Raw genomic sequence first — 17,851 nt, 5'->3', positions numbered from 1 at the left:
GGGCTATAACTACTTGAAGAGTTGTCTTTTGTTTTCTTGGCAAAGCCGGTCTAACAGAGTGAGTTACTATTTGCCTGTGTCTTGTCAGTGCCTCTGGTACTGTCCGCAGAGCCAGTGGGCACATTTCGTCTCAATTACAAATAGAAGATGAATGCAGGGTGGTGTGTGTGTGTCAGAGGTTAGAACCATTTAATAGGATGAAATGCGAATGAAAATTGGAAAACAATCCAACATATCTATAGAAGATGAGAAAGGGAGAAACTCAATTAGGGAAAACCATACACTTTCCTCCTTCTGGGCCTGGGTTTCTTTGCACTATTGTAGTTGCTTATTTGGTTTTAAATAGGAAAGCAAAGAGTTTATTGTTTCCATTGTGCAGAAAGGTAAGGTGGTTTCAAGGATTTCATTCATGTGCTCTAATGCTTATGTATAGTCTCTATAACCTAATCAGCCTGACTTAATTACCTACGTATGGCATTGTCTGTGCGATTTTGACAACACTGGCCAAAGGAAAAAGCAATTTTGTGAGATTTAACCTTGAAAGGGTGAAAGAGAACAGAAGTTCTGTGGGGTGCTTTTCCCATGATAAGCTTTTATAAACTTGTCATAATAAAATGCGATTGTGGGTTTTTAGCCCACAAATAGGAAGAACAACAACAATGCTAAACTTAGACCTGGATCCATCTTCTTTGTTTGGTGTGTGTTTCCCTTCCATTACCTAGAATGTGTTTTTGCCAAGGGAATAAATTCAGCTATTTTGGTATCAGATGTGCAGTTATCTGTGCAACCTCAGTAAAAATATTTTCTTGGTAAACATCAAATCAGCTGTGAAAGTCAAGAGTGCATTCACTTGAGAAAAGAATAAGTGAGCTGTATGCTTTCATTATTTTATTAGGAGGTTACTGAAGGCTGTGCTTCTTCTGGGGTAGTAGGAATGAGATTTCTGTCTGGATGGATGGATGCCCCTTACTTACTTTTTATATTCGGATATAGGAGACATAAAAAAAATAATATGAAAGCGTTCTCTCTGACTTGGAGACAGAGATCCCCCAAAAGGAAAATTTCCACAAAGCTTCAGCATGAAAGGAGAGAAATTCCAGTGGATCAGACCCATTTTAAAAAGTGGACTTTGGACCAGCCTACATTGCTTACGCATGATCTTTTGTGGACACGTGGGTGTGCACACAGACTCCAAAGTTTTTACCTTGGTCACCTTGATGTAGGGAATCTTTCTTGGAGTCTTACTTTCTTGAAGGTGAAAAGCCTTTTCCAAGCAAAACTCAAATTCCCAGTCCAAATGGAGACTCGTGGTAGCTAGTCTTCTAGAGACCCTAAATGTTCTTTGTGCTGAGTTAGAGTAAATAAGAGTAAATAGAGTAAATAAGTCTAAATATTGGATTAAAGTATGACTAATATCTGACAGCACATCCACCTGAAAATATTCTTACTTGAGGAGCTAAAGGTTATGTTCTGACACTTCATTGAAAAATCCCACAGCACTTTTCAAGGCTGAAGACTTTGATTTTGTGGACAAATTTTAATTTAATTAAGGTTGTGCCTTATGTACAATCTGTCTTGTCAACAACATTTTCAGCACCATCTCTCTGTCAGCAGTGTTTTGTCTTACCACAAAAACATGGCCTTTTGTTGTCGAGTCAAATCATTAAAATACGATGAGGAATGGTTTAAAGATTTTTATTTACAAGGTCTGCTGCCATCTCCATAGATGATAAACTTGTGTATTGTTTTTTACTTTTTCATTTTCCTCAACAATAATACAAATCCTGTAAAAATTTAGTCAAAGATAGGGATCAGAAACCACCGGTGGGTATATAATTAGTAGAAACTTTGTGGACGGCAGTTGATTCAAACGCTTTCAAAACGTTTATTCGCTTTGACCCACCAACTCTACTTTTAGGAATTTATCCTAAAAGATAATTTAAAAAAAGATGTAGTTACAAGGTTATTCATCTGTACATGAATTATAATAGTGAAAAATAAAATACGACCTAGCAAATGACCTAACAACAGGGGCTTCCTTGAGTAAATGATGAGCATCATGCATTTCAGCATTAGCATACTTTTAGGAATTTATCCTAAAAGATAATTTAAAAAAAAGATGTAGTTACAAGGTTATTCATCTGTACATGAATTATAATAGTGAAAAATAAAATACAACCTAACAAATGACCTAACAACAGGGGCTTCCTTGAGTAAATGATTAGCATCATGCATTTCAGCTCAAGCAATATTGTTTGAGCACCTAGTGTGTACTGGGTACGCCACAGTGCTGTAACGGGGAAAATCCTTGCACACAGAGAGCTTACATTTCCTTGTGTTTGTGGGTTAGTGGCAAGTGGGCATCACTACTAAACAGTCATTAAAAGGCAATCTCATGGAACTATAGCTATTGATGTGGAAAGATGTTCAGTAAGCAATAGTGAACGAGGATCCACAATTACAGAGAAATAATGCTGCTTTAAGGTGACAATAATATAGAACTAAGGCAATGCACTAAGGATATTAACAGTTATTATCTCTAGGCCACAAGTGAATGAGTGCTTTTTTTAAAAAAAATTATTTATAGTGTATAATTTCTTCTTTAATGGAGTGTTAAACATTTTTTAAACACAAAGATTTACCTAATTACCAATGTGAATGCTACAAAACTTCCTGCGAGGCCAAAGATCGTTCCTTTGTTCTTTGTTCCTTCTTTCCTTTCTTTGTGACTATCTCTGTTTTCCTTCCTTCTTCCTCCCTTCTTTCCTTCCACCTTTCTGCCTTTTCTCTCTCTCTCTCTCTCTCTCTCTCTCTCTCTCTCGTCGATAACTGAAACATGGAAACAGAAAATAAGTTCAGTTTCCCTCAGATAGCTATTCCTTTGTTTGTCTACCATTGCTAAAAGAAAATATTTCTAGGAGCACCTGGATGGCCCAGTCTTAACCGACTGACTCATGATTTCAGCTCAGGTCATGGTTTGTGGGATCAAGCCCTGCGTTGGGCTCTGTGCTGATAGTGCAGACCCTGCTTGGGATTCTCTTTTTCCCTCTCTCTCTCTCTGCCCCTATCCCACTTGCATGGTCTCTCTCTCTCTCTCTCTCTCTCTCTCTCTCTCTCTCTCTCTGAATATAAATATATAAATGTTTTTTTAAAAAGAAAATATTTCTAGATATCTAACCCAAATCCTTTGTAGTGAAGGTTGTGCTTATTTCTTCTTCTAAAGAAATAGAATCTAGCTAATTGCTGCCCTTCATGTAAATGTAATAAACCTCCATCTTTTCAGACCCTTAACAAAACCACTTTTCTTGACTTTATTTTTTTATATTGTTTGAGAGCATTTTCCACTGCTTTAGATTTCACCCTTCTATTCTAGTCAGCTGTGAGGCTCTCTATCCTTGCGCTGTGTATGGTACTTATGCTAATTAGCACAGACCACAGACAGGGTTTGAGGCTGGGAATAATCTGGGTTACAGGAAAGGAAAAAAAAACAACAACAACACTGAATGCAAGCTGATGTATTGCTCACAGTCTGGTATGCTGTCTGCTTCCTGTTTCCAGGCTGTTGGTGCTTGGTGGCCCACTACACAGACTAGAATTACTGTACAGAGAGAATAGGTATGCATTTTGAGTCTGTTAAAAACTGATACCGAAAAGTTCATTTTTTTAAAAAATCAAGTACCAAATATATGTTTACCAAGCCCCTAGAACTTCCTGGCCAGGGAGGCTATCAGGCATGCAGCTAAGATTTAGAATTCCTGAGTTCCAAACAGACAAGGAGAGCTGTCCATTTTCATTAACTCCAAAGAAAAGCTTGAATTCAGCCCACAGCCCTTTGCCTTAATCATAGGAGCAGCCCTCCAGCTTCCAGTCTTGGGAAATAACATGGAATGAAGGCGGCTTGCATTTCAGTACATAATTGTTCCCAACAACTGGGTTGTGGGTCTTTCTTCTCTCCTGCAAAGATGAAAGATGTCTAATCAATAAGAGTCGGCGTGAAGAGGAGGGAGCAGAGTAGAACAAAAGTGTCCAGGGTGGATGCCAATCCATGGATGAGAGCCCGCGGAGAGGGAGCGCCTTGCTGATGTTTTATCTGGGAGCCTGAGGCTTTGATTCTGACTGCCTACAGTGTGTACCTGGGAGCAGTGCAGCATTTATGTGCATGATAAAAATCAACTGATGTCTTCATCAAGCTTTGTTTTTGCTTCAAGTCTTGGGGATATTACCATGACACCATCTGCATTCTAGGTAGCAAAGGGACGACCCCAAACTAGACGTAGTTTTTAAGAAAAATTTGTCTTTTAAATGGGATAATTCACAGATGGAGCACTGAATTTCAGAGCAAGTTAACTATCAATTCTGCGTATACATTCAAGAAGTCTAAAACCAATGACAAACACAACCTATTGCCATTTTATTTTGCCTATGGATCACAAGGTAGCAAAAATCTAGTTGACTTAGGTTTTTGTTTGTTGTTGTTTTTGTAATGCAGGTATTTTTCAGCCTGCTTGTCTAGAAAGACTCCGATATCCCAACTTACTCGCCATTTGCCAGATGTTACGATGCTATCCTTCATTTACTTACTCAATGTTTATAGCGTTCCCTAGGATAAAGGGACAAAAAGAAAGTGCTAAGGAAGAGGCAGAAGAGGTAAGTCCCAGCCCTGGCTGGCTGAGTGGCGGGGGTTTCTCGGAACCTGAAACCTCCTTGAAGCATGAGGAGGAGAGAGGTCATTTGTGGAGGCATGGACGGAAAGAGCAGCACGTGCAGGTGTACACAGAAGCAAAGGAGGAGTGGACATTCAAGGAAGACTCGATCCTCCAGTGCATTCTATCTCAAACCAATCCAACATCTGAGAATCTTCTGAGAAGATCTGAAAATGAATTCTGAATAACGCATCACAGCAACTTTTAGAAATTGAGGAAAGCAATGAAACTATTGAAGTTCTTATCATCAAAGAGCTGATACCATCCCACTGTGAGGAGCACATGGGCATGGAATTGCCTTCTTTTTTCATGATAATGGACACATGTGGATAGATCAGCGGGCAACTCCTGTAATGAAAAGAGTGTGTGACTCCTTTTCAGTGCTCTAGATTCCAGGGCTGACTTTGCCACTTGATTAGCTGGACCATTCACTGAAAAGCCCCAATTTAAAAAGTGCATTGAAGTGTATGTTTACATATGTTATATGCCAAGTATGTGATGTAGAAGGTACATAATATATATAAGATATATGCATGTATTATATGTCCACACTAAGTGTATTTGAAACGTTTTAAATATCTTGGATTCTCTCCACTCACAATTTCTCTGTTCATCTTGCCTCATCCCATTTCAACTCATTTCAGTTGTGCCGTATATTTCAGACTGGTGGCAATTATAGATACAACCACAGGAGTGCATTGAGTGACCCTGGTTGGACCTATGAGGATAAAATCCCCATTCTTCCCTAATTGTTACCACCCTCTGCTCAGAACAATGATGCCTGTTAAGGCATTAAGAGCCTTATGCCAGTCCAGGGGTGAATCAGAACAGAAAGAACAATACTGTCCGTATGATCCTGCTGCGGGCAAGCAAGGGTTGGATAAAAATGGTTATGGATTCCATGAAGAAATCCCATGTGTTCTCAGAAATGAGTCTAGCAAGAGTTTGATTCTGGAAGGAATAATCAGTTTTAAAATGCCCTTAGATGCAAACCATGGGGGTAGCTGGGTAAAGGGTGTGCAGGAACTCCCTGTACATTCCCTTGCACCATCCTGTGATAATCATTATTGCAAAATAAAACAAAAAGTTAACAAAATTTTCAAATGCACTGAGAATTGGAAGTTAGTGTTTTGACTAATCAGAAATGATAATTAAATGTATAGGCACAAATAAACAGACTCTGTGAAGGACATCTACAATGAATACGCCATCAGGTTTTTTTTTTTTTTAAGTTGCTTTGTCTGTTCCTGTTTTTGGGGGTTTTTTTTTGGTTTGTTCTTTGTTTTTTAACTGTCTCAGAATCTACATTATTTACCTTGGTAAGAGGTTTTTCATCATGTGATAAGCTCCCCACACCCAAAGCATCCCCTGAATCATTTTTGACAGAACTGTTGGGGGCTTGGGGGTGTCATTTGTTTGGAACAAGATGTCATGTGAGACCTAGGATGTGGCCTATGGGGATATGGCTGGAAAGTAGATAAGGTGAGTAACCTAGCATGTAATGGTCACCTGATTATGAACAGCTCCATACAATTGTTCTTTCATAGTAAATATTTAGAGCTTATTCAATGAGAACAATGTGTGTATGTGTGTGTGTGTGTGCATGTGTGTGTGTGTGTGTATATATATATATATATATATATACACACATATATGTATGTATATATATGTATGTGTATGTATATATATATATGTGTGTGTGTGTGTGTGTTTATATATTTTCGAATATTTTTGAATGAAAAGGAACAATTATAACTAGCATGTGATTCACGCTGGGGTCAACTAATTCCAGTTTAAGCTGTGCACGGCTCTGTAGCAATTAATTAATTACTGTTTGTGTATCTGCTTCTACAACTAAACAAACTAAATATTAAGATGCCCAAAGAATTCCAGTCCTCCATTGCCCTTATTATACATCAAAGAAAGATGAAATAAGAAGAGAAAAAAAAATGTATAAACATGAACATATCTCAAAAATTAAAAAAAATATTTAAAAACCCCAATTGTATTTTTAAAGAATTTTTTAAATGACATTTTCATACGTATCAGCATAAATTCAAGCATCTCCATTGAATCTGCTTTTAGCATTTCCGTGGTAGATGCAAATGGGAGGGTAGGATGTATCCCCATCTGGAATATTCCACCTGAGCTCTTGCCACTGAACTGCACTATCTGGAACATGCTAAAAGCTCACTGTGGATGGTTTATCTTTTTTTATTTAAAGTTTATTTATTTGTTTTGAGAGAGAGAGAGAGAGAGAGACAGAGATAACACAAGTGGCAGAGGTGCAGAGAGAGAGGGAGAGAGAGAAAATCCCAAACAGGTTCTACACCACCAGCACAGAACTTGATGTGGGGCTGGAACTCAGGAGCTGTCATGATCATGACCCGAGCAGAAATCAAGGGTTGGATGCTTAGCCAACTGAGCCACCTGGGTGGTCCTGGTTTATCTTTTAAGTAAGATTTATTAACCGCCCATTTCTACCCCCACTTTGGACACACTTGTGAATGGACAGATATTCATGTCCTATTGATTTCAGAGGCAGAGATGGGGAGGCAGAAAGGACTAGAAGCCTACATGGCACATGAGGACAGAGCTCATAGATTGGAGAAGAAAAACCCTGGAAAGAGAGGATCATCTGCTGATATTTGAAGACCTATCACAGGTGAATGGTGGTTTGCAGACCTGTTTTGGTTTATTTGAGATCTGAGCAGGGGTACAGGTAGAAATAGCATTCAGAACTAGAGAGAGAGTGGCCTTAGTTTGAAGAACTTCCTGTTAGCTGAAAGTCCCTAGTAAATAATTAGGGCCCTGTCACCAGATTCAGAGCAGAGGCTGGGTGTCCCATCAGAGATGTTGTGGGAAGGATGCTTTCACTAGCGGTCAGTAATACCTACCGGTCTTTGAAGTCCCTTTCAGGTCTGATCAAGTGAGACTGATTTATCTCATCAGTGAATTAAACTAACCTACTTTTGATTGGATGTCAGGAACTAAATGCCTTCATGAAAACAAATTTATTGGGGTGCCTGGGTGTCTCAGCTGGTTAAGCTTCCACTCTTGATTTGGGCTCAGGACATGATCTCCTGGTTTGTAAGTTCAAGCCCCGCATCTGGCTCTGCATTGACAGTACTGACAGTGTGGAGCCTACGTAAGATTCTCTGCTTCTGCCCCTGTCCCCCTATCTCTCACAATAGATAAACAAATTTAAAAATCAATAAAAGAGAAAAAAAACAAATTTATTGCATGCCTGCTCTATGCTAGGCACCAGATAGAAACTCTCCTTATAGAGCCCATTTTCTGTAATGGGCAGATGAAAGGAGGCTCCTTTGTGGAGATCAATACTGCTATCTGTATTGAGATCAATTAGCTAACAATACTGTGTTAGCTAATGGACTAAGAATATGCATTTTTTTATACATCAAAACAAACAGACTCTCTTTGCAGAGAATTGATACTTTTTTAATATTCTGTAAGGATAGACCAAGAAGGACCTTTTTAAATATTTTTTTGTAGTCAATATGGAGGGAGACCTCAAACAGGAAGGTATAATATTAACTTAATATGGTTTGCTCAATTAATAACTCTGTCAGTGGGAAAAATATCTTTGGACATGAAATACTATGTGTATTTGATATGTTTATGGATTTAAGAAGACAATATAATGTTTTGGTTGACAACTGGTCTCGAATTTGACAGACCAAAGTTTGAGAACTAGATTTTCTATTTACTGGCTGAGTGATCACTGGCAAGTTTCTTAAGCTAAATCTGTTTTCTCATCTGTAATAAGGAACTAGAAATAGTAACTACTTTATGAGTGTTTGGCACTAATAAGTACTCGCTGAATGAATGAACAGCTAAGACATTTTAATGAAGAATGCATTTATTGTACTTTTATAGTTCCAGGCACACAATGATCAAACAGTGATAGGTACAGAGGTGTTGATAGTGATGACAGGGGTTGTAAAATTGTTCCTATTTGGGGGTAATGTGATCATCTATATAGAAAATGGCATGGAATTTGTAACAACTCCTTACAACTAATAAGTGAGTTTAACAAGGCTGCAGGATATAAGATAACATAACAAAAATCAATCATATTTAATATACAAACAACAAACAATTAAAATTGAAATTAAAATAATAACATCATTACAATAGCAATAAAAATATGAAATTCCAGGGGATAAATTTGGCAAAAGATGTACAAGGTCTGTGTACTAGAGCTCTAAAGCATTGTTTAGAGAAATAAAAGAAGACATAAATAAATGGGGAGATACACCATTTTCATGGATCAATGGACTCAAAGTTGTTAAGATGTCAGTTCTTTCCAAAATGATCTATAGAGTTAACATAATCCCAGTTAAAATGCTAATAGGTTTTCTTAAATTTTATATGGACTCTAAAGCTGATTCTACACTTTATATGGAAACACTAAGGATCTGGAATAGCCCAAACCACTTTGTAAGAGATGAGCAAAATTGAAAGAGTTAACACTTCCTGATTTCAAGACTTACTATGAAGCTACATTAATTAAGACAATGTGATACTGATGCAAACATAGCAAAATAGATCAATGGAACAGAATGGAGAGTCCAGAAATAGACTCATATATACATGATCAATTGATTTTTGACAAAGATGCAAAGGCAATTCAGTGGAGGAAAGATCACCTTTTCAATAAATATGGCTGGAACCATGAATATCTACATACATTACAAGAAAAAAAAGAACTTAGACCCATATATTGCACCATATATAAACATTAACTCAAAATTGATCATAGATATAAAACCTAGGACTATTAAATTATAGAAGAAAATGTAGGAGAAAATCTTTATGACCTCTTAGATGATTTCTTAGATGCACCAAAAGCATGATCTATAAAAGAAAAAAATTTTTTGATTGGATATCATTAAAATTAAAATTTTCTGTGCTTCAAAAGCTATTATTAAGAAAATGAAAAGATAAGCAGCAGCCTGGAGGAAAATATTTGAATATCACATATCTGATAAAACACTTTTAGCCACATATAAAGGACTCTTAAATCTCAGTAATAAGAAAACAAACACCCTAATCTGAAAAATGGATAAATAATCTGAACATGTATCCAAACAAGACATACACATTGAAAATAATCACTTTTAGGGAGGGGTGCCTGGGTGGCTCAGTCGGTTAAGAGTCCACCTTCTGCTCAGGTCATGATCTTGCGATCCGTGGGTTTGAGCCCAGCGTCAGGCTCTGTGCTGACAGCTCAGAGCTGGAAACCTGCCTCAGATTCTGTGTCACCCCTCTCTCACTGCCCCTCCCCCACCCATGCTCTGTCTTTCTCTGTCTCTCAAAAGTAAAATAAATGTAAAAAAAAAAAAAAAAGAAAAGAAGCACTTTTAAAGATGCTCAATATCAGCAGGAGGATGCAAATTAAAATTACAAGCCACCACTGCATAGCACTGGAATGTCAGAACTTAAGGAAACTTACCACGCAAAGTATGCCAAAAGTGAGAATGTGTAACAACTGGTATGTTCCATATTTACTGCTAGTGAAGTACTTGCACATAAAGCTTGCATAGGAATGTTCTTAGCAGTTTTATTTGTAGTATCTAAAAACTGAAAGCAACCGAAATGCCCATCAATAAGTCAATGATTGAAATGAATCTTGGTATACTCATACAATGGAATACTTTATGATTTGTCAGTTATACCTCAGTTTTAAGAAATTAATGCATGGTGGCTATCACAAAATTAAGGGCTCATTACATGGTTTTGGTGATCTTTGGGCAATCTCAAAAGTGAGTTTTTGCTTAATAGGAAAGGTCATGTGGGCTTACATTTTTAGTTCTGACCATGTCATAATTAGCTATGAGAACATAATAGAAAGCAAGAAAATGCTGTCACTGGGCATTTGTTGTATTAGTCAGATTAATGTGGAGCCTTGGATGAATCTGAGAATAATGATTAACACATTTCAGGATCATTCTTGTCATTTTTTTCCTCAAAATTTTAGAGCATTGGCCTGATCTCTGAACATTTAAGTTCCAGGATACTCATCCCCACTTCTAGTTAGTGACTAAATATAGCTGTAAATATTGTATTTTAAGCGGAAAGAATTCTGATTTCTAGAGGATATATCTGATCCTTTATTTAAAAATGAAGTAAAATTCCACTCATATTTTAATTGGCATTAGTGGATGTCTTTCATCCAAGGACTTATCAAAATCATTTTGTAAAATATTTTTTAATGGTTATTTCCTTTTGAGAGAGATAGCATGTGTGAGCAAGGAAGGGACAGAGAGACAGGGAGAAAGAATCCCAAGCAGGCTCTGGCTGTTAGTGCACAGCCTCCCGTGAGGCTCAGTCACATGAACTGTGAGATCATGACCTGAGCCAAAATCAAGAGTCACACGCTTAACCAATTGAGCCACCCAGGCGCCCCTCAAAACCATTTAATGTCCAAAGCCTGTGATATACTATCTTCCAGTTTGACAGGTGCGAGAAAAGGGAATTAAGTGACTTCCAGAGATCACAAAGCAGGTCTGTGTGTGTGTGTGTGTGTGTGTGTGCACCCGCGCATGTGTGCATGTGCTTATACATGCATGTGAGTGTTTGAGTGCATGCGTGGTAGGTAGTCAGCCAAGATACAAACAAAACTGACCCAACTTCTTTGATTTTGTTGTGTTGTGTTCTCTTTTTAGTGATCTTATTTTACTATTTCCCAAATAGGCCAGTTATTTTCACAAAAAGGTATGTCATGGGCAAGTCACAAAGATTATGAAAGAATGCCACATGAACAGAGAAGAGAGAAATATCTAAGGCAACAGTCCATGCCAGAAGTCTCTCCTCTCAAAATTGTCCCTTGCTTTTGAATGTGGTTACTGTTTATAAGGCTTCCAGTACTGCTTTTGACTCACATTTACATAACATATTCTCACAGTAGAATATGTTAGACATATTCTAACACATATTCTACTGTGTTACAAGTATTTTGCCGGTTTCTTGACATACATTTAATTACAAGATCACTGGTTACATGTAATCATGATTACATGATTAAGCTAGACTTCCTTGGTTTAAACACCTTGTCCATGGCCAAACAGGTAGTACTCTACCAAACAGGTAGATTTACAAAACAGTAAATCCAGGAGTCTAGATTTGAAATTAGAGCATTTGAAGCAAACAGACCAGAGTTCAACAATTAGCCCTTCAACCTTGGACAAGTTACCTACTCACACTTGAAACTTCCTGACCCATCCATAGAAGACAATAATAAAGCTCATATTACAGAGAAGCTGTGTTGCAAGCTTCACAGCACTTTATAAATGCTCAGTAAATGCTATTTCACTTGCCTCCTACCCTCTTCTGGTGCTAGGTTTTTTGCCCTTCCTAGTATATTAGTCTAAACCAGTACAAAACCAGAGAAGACAGAGTCCTCTGGCTGTTGGCTGTGCAATTTTCTCCTTAGAGCGTATCTCCTCATCAGACATCTGTCTTCTCAGCAAAATTATGAGTGCTCTGAAGACAGAGATCTTCTCTCAGTTATCACTGTTCTTCCAGTGTCCAGCACAGGGTCCAGTAGATGTTTATGAATTGAATTGACAGATCTCATGCCCAGCTTCTCAGTGCTTCCCATGCTTCCCATGCATCTTTAGAGCATTCTTTGCAACCCATGTCCTGCATCCCAGGTCCTGCCAGCCTACTCTATGTCTCCATTCCAGAGACTGCTTGCTTTCATGTCACCTGACCATCCTCTGACTTGAAAAGCTCTAATCCCCCTGGGTGCCAGTGAAACCCATGTCTGCACAGTGTCTCATGGCTGTGACTGCTGTGAGTGTTCCAGAAAGCTGGCCACGGTGTCTGTGGTAGGCCTGAGCCTTATAGAGGTGCTCATGTCCGACCCAGTCTCCGGCTCTCTAGCCTCTCTGGACCTTAATGTCATGTTGACGTTCTACACTGTCTCAGCCCCTTTTATAAGGCTGCCTGTCACTCATTTAGTCAATGGACACATAGCATTATGTTTATACTCATTGTGTTTTACTCTTCCTGCTTTTCTCCCTACCCTGTTATCTGCTATCTGTCCTCCTAATGCCATATTGGCATTTCTATTTTGACATTGAGATAACACCCATGAATCTATAGGAACCCATATTGTCTTATATATTTCCATTGGGAATGTTTAAGATTATCTAGTACTGGGGTGCCTGGCTGGCTCAGTTGAGAGAGCGTGTAACTCTTGATCTTGGAGTTGTAAATTCGAATTCCATGGTGGATGTAGAGATTACTTAACAATAAAATCTTAAAAGATTATCTTTTGTCTTGTTGCATAACAGTATGCAGGGTTCTTAGCTGGATAACTTTGGAGCTGAATCTTCACCATCAGTTAGGTTCTCTCCTTTTGAATAGTTTAGTTATTCTGAGTTTTGGGCAACTTTGAGAATTCCAGCCCCACTATTTCTGGACAGATTCCCTCCTCTCTTCCAATTGCCGTACTTGGCATTTTGCTTACGTAGGGTCTGTAGGTCACACTATGTGCCTAATACAGTCTGAACTTTGATGGGAATACAGAGGACAGAGGATCCAGATCTATTAGAGATTAGAGAATGATTTCTTGACTTTTTCCATGGCTTTCTTTTTGGGTATAAGGATTTACATGAATTGCATGCCTTCCACAAGTATCCTGACTGCTGTTAGAGATTTTATAAGCCAAGCCCAAGTTTTCCCACCACAGTGAAAATGCTTAGGCACTCCTCTATTAAGTTTCTGTAGCCTGGTGATTTGAGTGAGGGCTGTGAAGATATTCAAGAGCACTGTGTTTTCTCTCCAGCTTTTCTGGCAGACATCTGATTTCCTGGTTGGCACTTGTTTCCACCATGAAATGGGAAAGGTGAAGGGAGCAGATCGGGCATTTTTCTGCTTCTAATTTAAAATGATTGTCCATGAGTATCTCTCAGAGTAGCTCAGAATTTATTTAGCACCCTCTGTAGAGTTCTTGAGGGGGTAAAGATCATTTAGAAAGTGTGCTCATATGGCTTCTTCTCTTATTCTTCTGGAATAACTGTGACATTTGGTTTTCAGGGAAACTGTGTGAAGGAGGCTTATATCTTTGCATGCAAAATATTTTCCATCCTTACTGGCAAAAGAACATTTGAAAAGTCTTTTTCATTTTTGTGAACGAACAGGTAAAATAATTTACCCTGGGAGAGCTTTCCCTTGCATGGGAAATAAACTCAGTATCAGGTCAAATGGAGATACTGACCTGATATTGCCCTGATTTCCCATGCATCACAGGAAGTGTTCTGACCTCTGGCCTCCTCCCTTCCCATTGCCCCCTATTGTCTTCTCTGTGTGTGTCTTTGCATGTGCATTGAGATATGTCTATTCCCCCAAATTCAAATAAAGTATTTGTGAATGTAATTAGACTTTTCAAATGGAAGAGGAGCTATTTACTTAATAAGGTTTTGTGGAAACTAATTTTCTTCTGTAAAGAAAAACATCTTAATTGAATCTTGTGTTAAGGACTTTTTTTTTTTTTGTATGCCAAGATTACTTACTACCTCCTCCCCCTGCCTCCAAATTTGGGACAGTTTACTTCATCTCTTCCAGTTTACTGTAGCAGTCATGTTCTCTCTACTTTCTTTTAGGAGTCATCTCTACAGCAGACATTCTTGATCGAGAGACAACAGGGTCATACTGGCTGACCGTGTATGCCACAGATCGGGGCGTGGTTCCACTTTATTCCACCATTGAGGTCTACATTGAAATTGAAGATGTGAATGACAATGCCCCACTGACCTCAGAACCTATCTATTATCCTGTTGTCATGGAAAATTCTCCAAAGGATGTATCTGTCATTCAGATCCAAGCTGAGGACCCAGACTCCAGTTCCAACGAGAAACTGACATACAGGATTACAAGTGGGAATCCCCAGAATTTTTTTGCCATCAATACCAAAACAGGTAAGGAAATGCTCATCTGACTTTTTTTTTCATTGGTTGTCCAACTTTTAAATCCATCAGCCTGACACTTGCTTATTTATATTATTTTATTTTTCCCCTTAACTTATTTTATTGTGTGGAGAACAACATTCTCTTTTTTTTCTGGAGGTAGTTTCTGAAAAGGTGTGCATTCTACTTGGTATGTTCTGGCTGGTATGTGTTAACTTTAGCTGATACCAAGGAGAAGTGATCTAATGGAAATTAGAGGCTTTCACATAAAGCTTTAGATTTGCTTTACTCATAATAATAAAAAGGAGTTCCCAGGCCACTTAGTAGACCAATTGCCCCCTTTGTCCTTCTTGGAAAATTACGTGGCCCATGCTGGGTTCTGTGGGTAAGCTGGCCTTGTGACACCTCTACTTCTAAGAACTTCTTTTTTGTTGGACCTAGCTTGCTGTAAATTTAAGCCCCAGATTTTTTGCAATTCCTAGACTACCCAAGAGTGAAGTATCAAAGTTTAGAAAAACTTCCAGCATCTCAATCTTTACATAAAATGTACCACCTTTAAATTTTCAGGTCTTTTGATTAAAAAATTGTACTGACAACTTAGTTTGTTGGCTAAGGCTCAGAAGGGGCAGGTGTGTGCATTCTGAGACAAGTACATATACCGGAAAGGTCTCAGACGTTCCTTGTTTCTCTTGTGATTTGCCTTGTTGAGATCTGAGCTGGAGAGTCAAACACTCGGTGAGAGTTGTGATGGGTAGAGTTTGAGTTAATTGAAACTTAGAAGATTGTAAAGCAGGTGCTATTATTGCCTCATGCTGGGCAAGTGCATTGACAGTGGTCATAAGTTAGGCTAATTGATGTTTGCTGGTGTGGATGGACATACTCAGCGTTCCTAACAAACCACTGATGGAGCTGATGGTTATTTCTCCTGCTTCTGTTCGTTCAAGTAGGAACATACAGCTGACCCCATGCATTTTATAAATGTCAGCTTCCCATGAACATAATTTGGAGAGAATGCCAAGTTTCTTGGAAATAATTGATTTTCTCTAATTATGAGTGGGTCGGTCCTCTCATTAGGCAGAGCCTCGCATTCTAATGGTGTTGAGTCACTGTTTGAGCTGCATTTCATTATTAGACCAAGAGTGGTCATCAGCTATCTGTGTCGATTGAAGTCCACTGGAACTTGAAAGAGAAGACTCAGAGGCTAGTCCAGCCTTTATGAGCCATGTTAAGTAGGGGAAACTGCCTGGGCATCTGAGGGACCCCTGAGCTGTGCTGGGAAGCTTCTCCTGATTCACTTTATCACTGTAGCTAAGGGCTGTGTGGAGTGTGGTGACAGAGAAGTGAATGCAGATACTTTAGAAGGTCAAGAGAGAGTGAGCACATTGACAAGGTGTGACAGTAAACATGTTGAGGACACAGAAATCTTCACAATTCACAACCCCCGTAGAATCTGAAACACCCCCAGTCACATTCTGTCTTCCCTCTGATTCCATTGCTACTTGAGTCCCTCATGGTGAGTGACCACCCTCTTTTTGATAGGTTAAAAGACACGGTAGAAGGGAGGATTCAACTGTTCTCCTCCACTTACTGCTAAAAATATTCTAGAATAAAGTCACAGGGAAGAATGTGGGTTGGATGTGAAGAACATAGGCCACATTACATACGGAGAAGAGCATATAGACTTATGTAACTAAAGTTGTCTTCTGTGCAGCTTTTAGAAGTTTACATGAATTGTCAGAAACCCCTGTATTATCACAGTTTAGCCTATAATGTGTAAGAAGGCCCTTAATCATATTTATAATTTATCTGTCCCTGGCATAGATTTAAAAAAAAATTGTGCCAGGAATGACATTTTAGACTAACGTCTAATTGTTTAAATCTGTAGCATTACTTTGTAATTCTCAAACAGATGACAAGAAAATACTGGATTTTGTTACTTCTTCATTCACCAAACATTTATGGTGTCTTCTAGTCTCCAAATATAGTCTAATAACTAGAGATATAAACTTAGGATATGGTCCAAGCCTTTCCAGGACCCAAAGATGTAAAAAATTGAAAAAATAACAAATATTTAGTATACAGTGAAGGAGTATAGTAATTGATTATGTTGGAGCAATTTCACTCAACACGGTGTTGGCAAGAGTGATAGTCAGGGAGTGCTTCATGGAGGAGGTAACATTCGGGAGTAGAAGTCCTGGTTTTTAAATTGTGGTGCTGCATTCGCTAGCTGGGAAACACCATCAACCACAGCAGGGGAAACAAACCAAATCAGACACTCCTGACCTCACCAGCTTTTGTGAACTTGGGAAAATTATGGAACCTCTCTGAACTTCAGTTTTCAGTAAGAAAGGATTGTTACCAGGAATCCTCTGTGAAGTGCTTATCACAGTGCCTGGAACACTGAAACTCTGCAAAAAAGGTGGTACCCCATCCAGTCCTCCTTAACTCTGATTACAGATGCACCGTTTACTCTCCCTGGATCTTTGGTTCTTATCTATAAAAGGAAAATGGGATTGCTTACTTCATTTTTTCCCCTTTTTTTTTAAACATTTTTTATTTTATTTTTGAGACAGAGAGAGACAAAGCATGAACAGGGGAGGGTCAGAGAGAGAGGGAGACACAGAATCTGAAACAGGCTCCAGGCTCTGAGCTGTCAGCACAGAGCCCGATGCAGGGCTTGAACTCACGGACTGCGAGATCATGACCTGAGCTGAAGTCGGCTGCTTAACCGACTGAGCCACCCAGGTGCCCTGGCATTGCTTACTTCATAGAGCTTGCTCGTGAAGTCTGAAAGTCGTGGTATGTGTGAAGGTTGCTGGTAAACTATCGAGTTCTGTGAGAGTCATGTTGTTACTATCCTTATTTCTATTAATATTCGCACAACTGCAAGCCTGGTGAAGCTTCTATGTCTACTGAGCAATCTTTAACCAACTCAACAAACTCTCTACAGAGACATTTTATTCTTTAGCATTTCTTCCTGTCTTTCTAAAGCCATTTGTCAGAGATAGTTATTTCTCCAGTATATTTAGTAAGGATCTTTGCTTTAGATTTTTGCAACTGGATGTAGACTGACCTTTTATTCCTTCCTTTGTGGTAGAGCTGAAATTTATATAGAGTTTCGTTTTATTTTGTCAATGTGCTACATAATAAATAAGATTTAAATGATTAATGCACACCCAGATAATGTCAATATTTTCGGTCCATAGCTTGCAG

General features: G+C 38.7%; 1 protein-coding gene across 3 annotated transcripts in view; it reads left to right on the top strand.

Annotated features, from left to right (window-relative positions):
- FAT3 (FAT atypical cadherin 3) overlaps window positions 1-17,851 on the top strand; it is a 669,639-nt gene that overhangs the window by 294,426 nt on the left and 357,362 nt on the right. For all 3 annotated transcript variants that reach the window (XM_043579958.1, XM_043579957.1, XM_043579960.1), the window contains exon 3: window positions 14,336-14,650. In XM_043579958.1, the coding sequence (XP_043435893.1) occupies window positions 14,336-14,650 (315 nt within the window). The remainder of the gene's footprint in view (window positions 1-14,335; window positions 14,651-17,851) is intronic.

This window comes from Prionailurus bengalensis, chromosome D1 (genome assembly GCF_016509475.1).
Source record: "Prionailurus bengalensis isolate Pbe53 chromosome D1, Fcat_Pben_1.1_paternal_pri, whole genome shotgun sequence".
NCBI classification, from domain to species: domain Eukaryota; kingdom Metazoa; phylum Chordata; class Mammalia; order Carnivora; family Felidae; genus Prionailurus; species Prionailurus bengalensis.
Note: the sequence above shows the minus strand (reverse complement) of the source record. Positions and strands in the feature narration are given on the sequence as shown.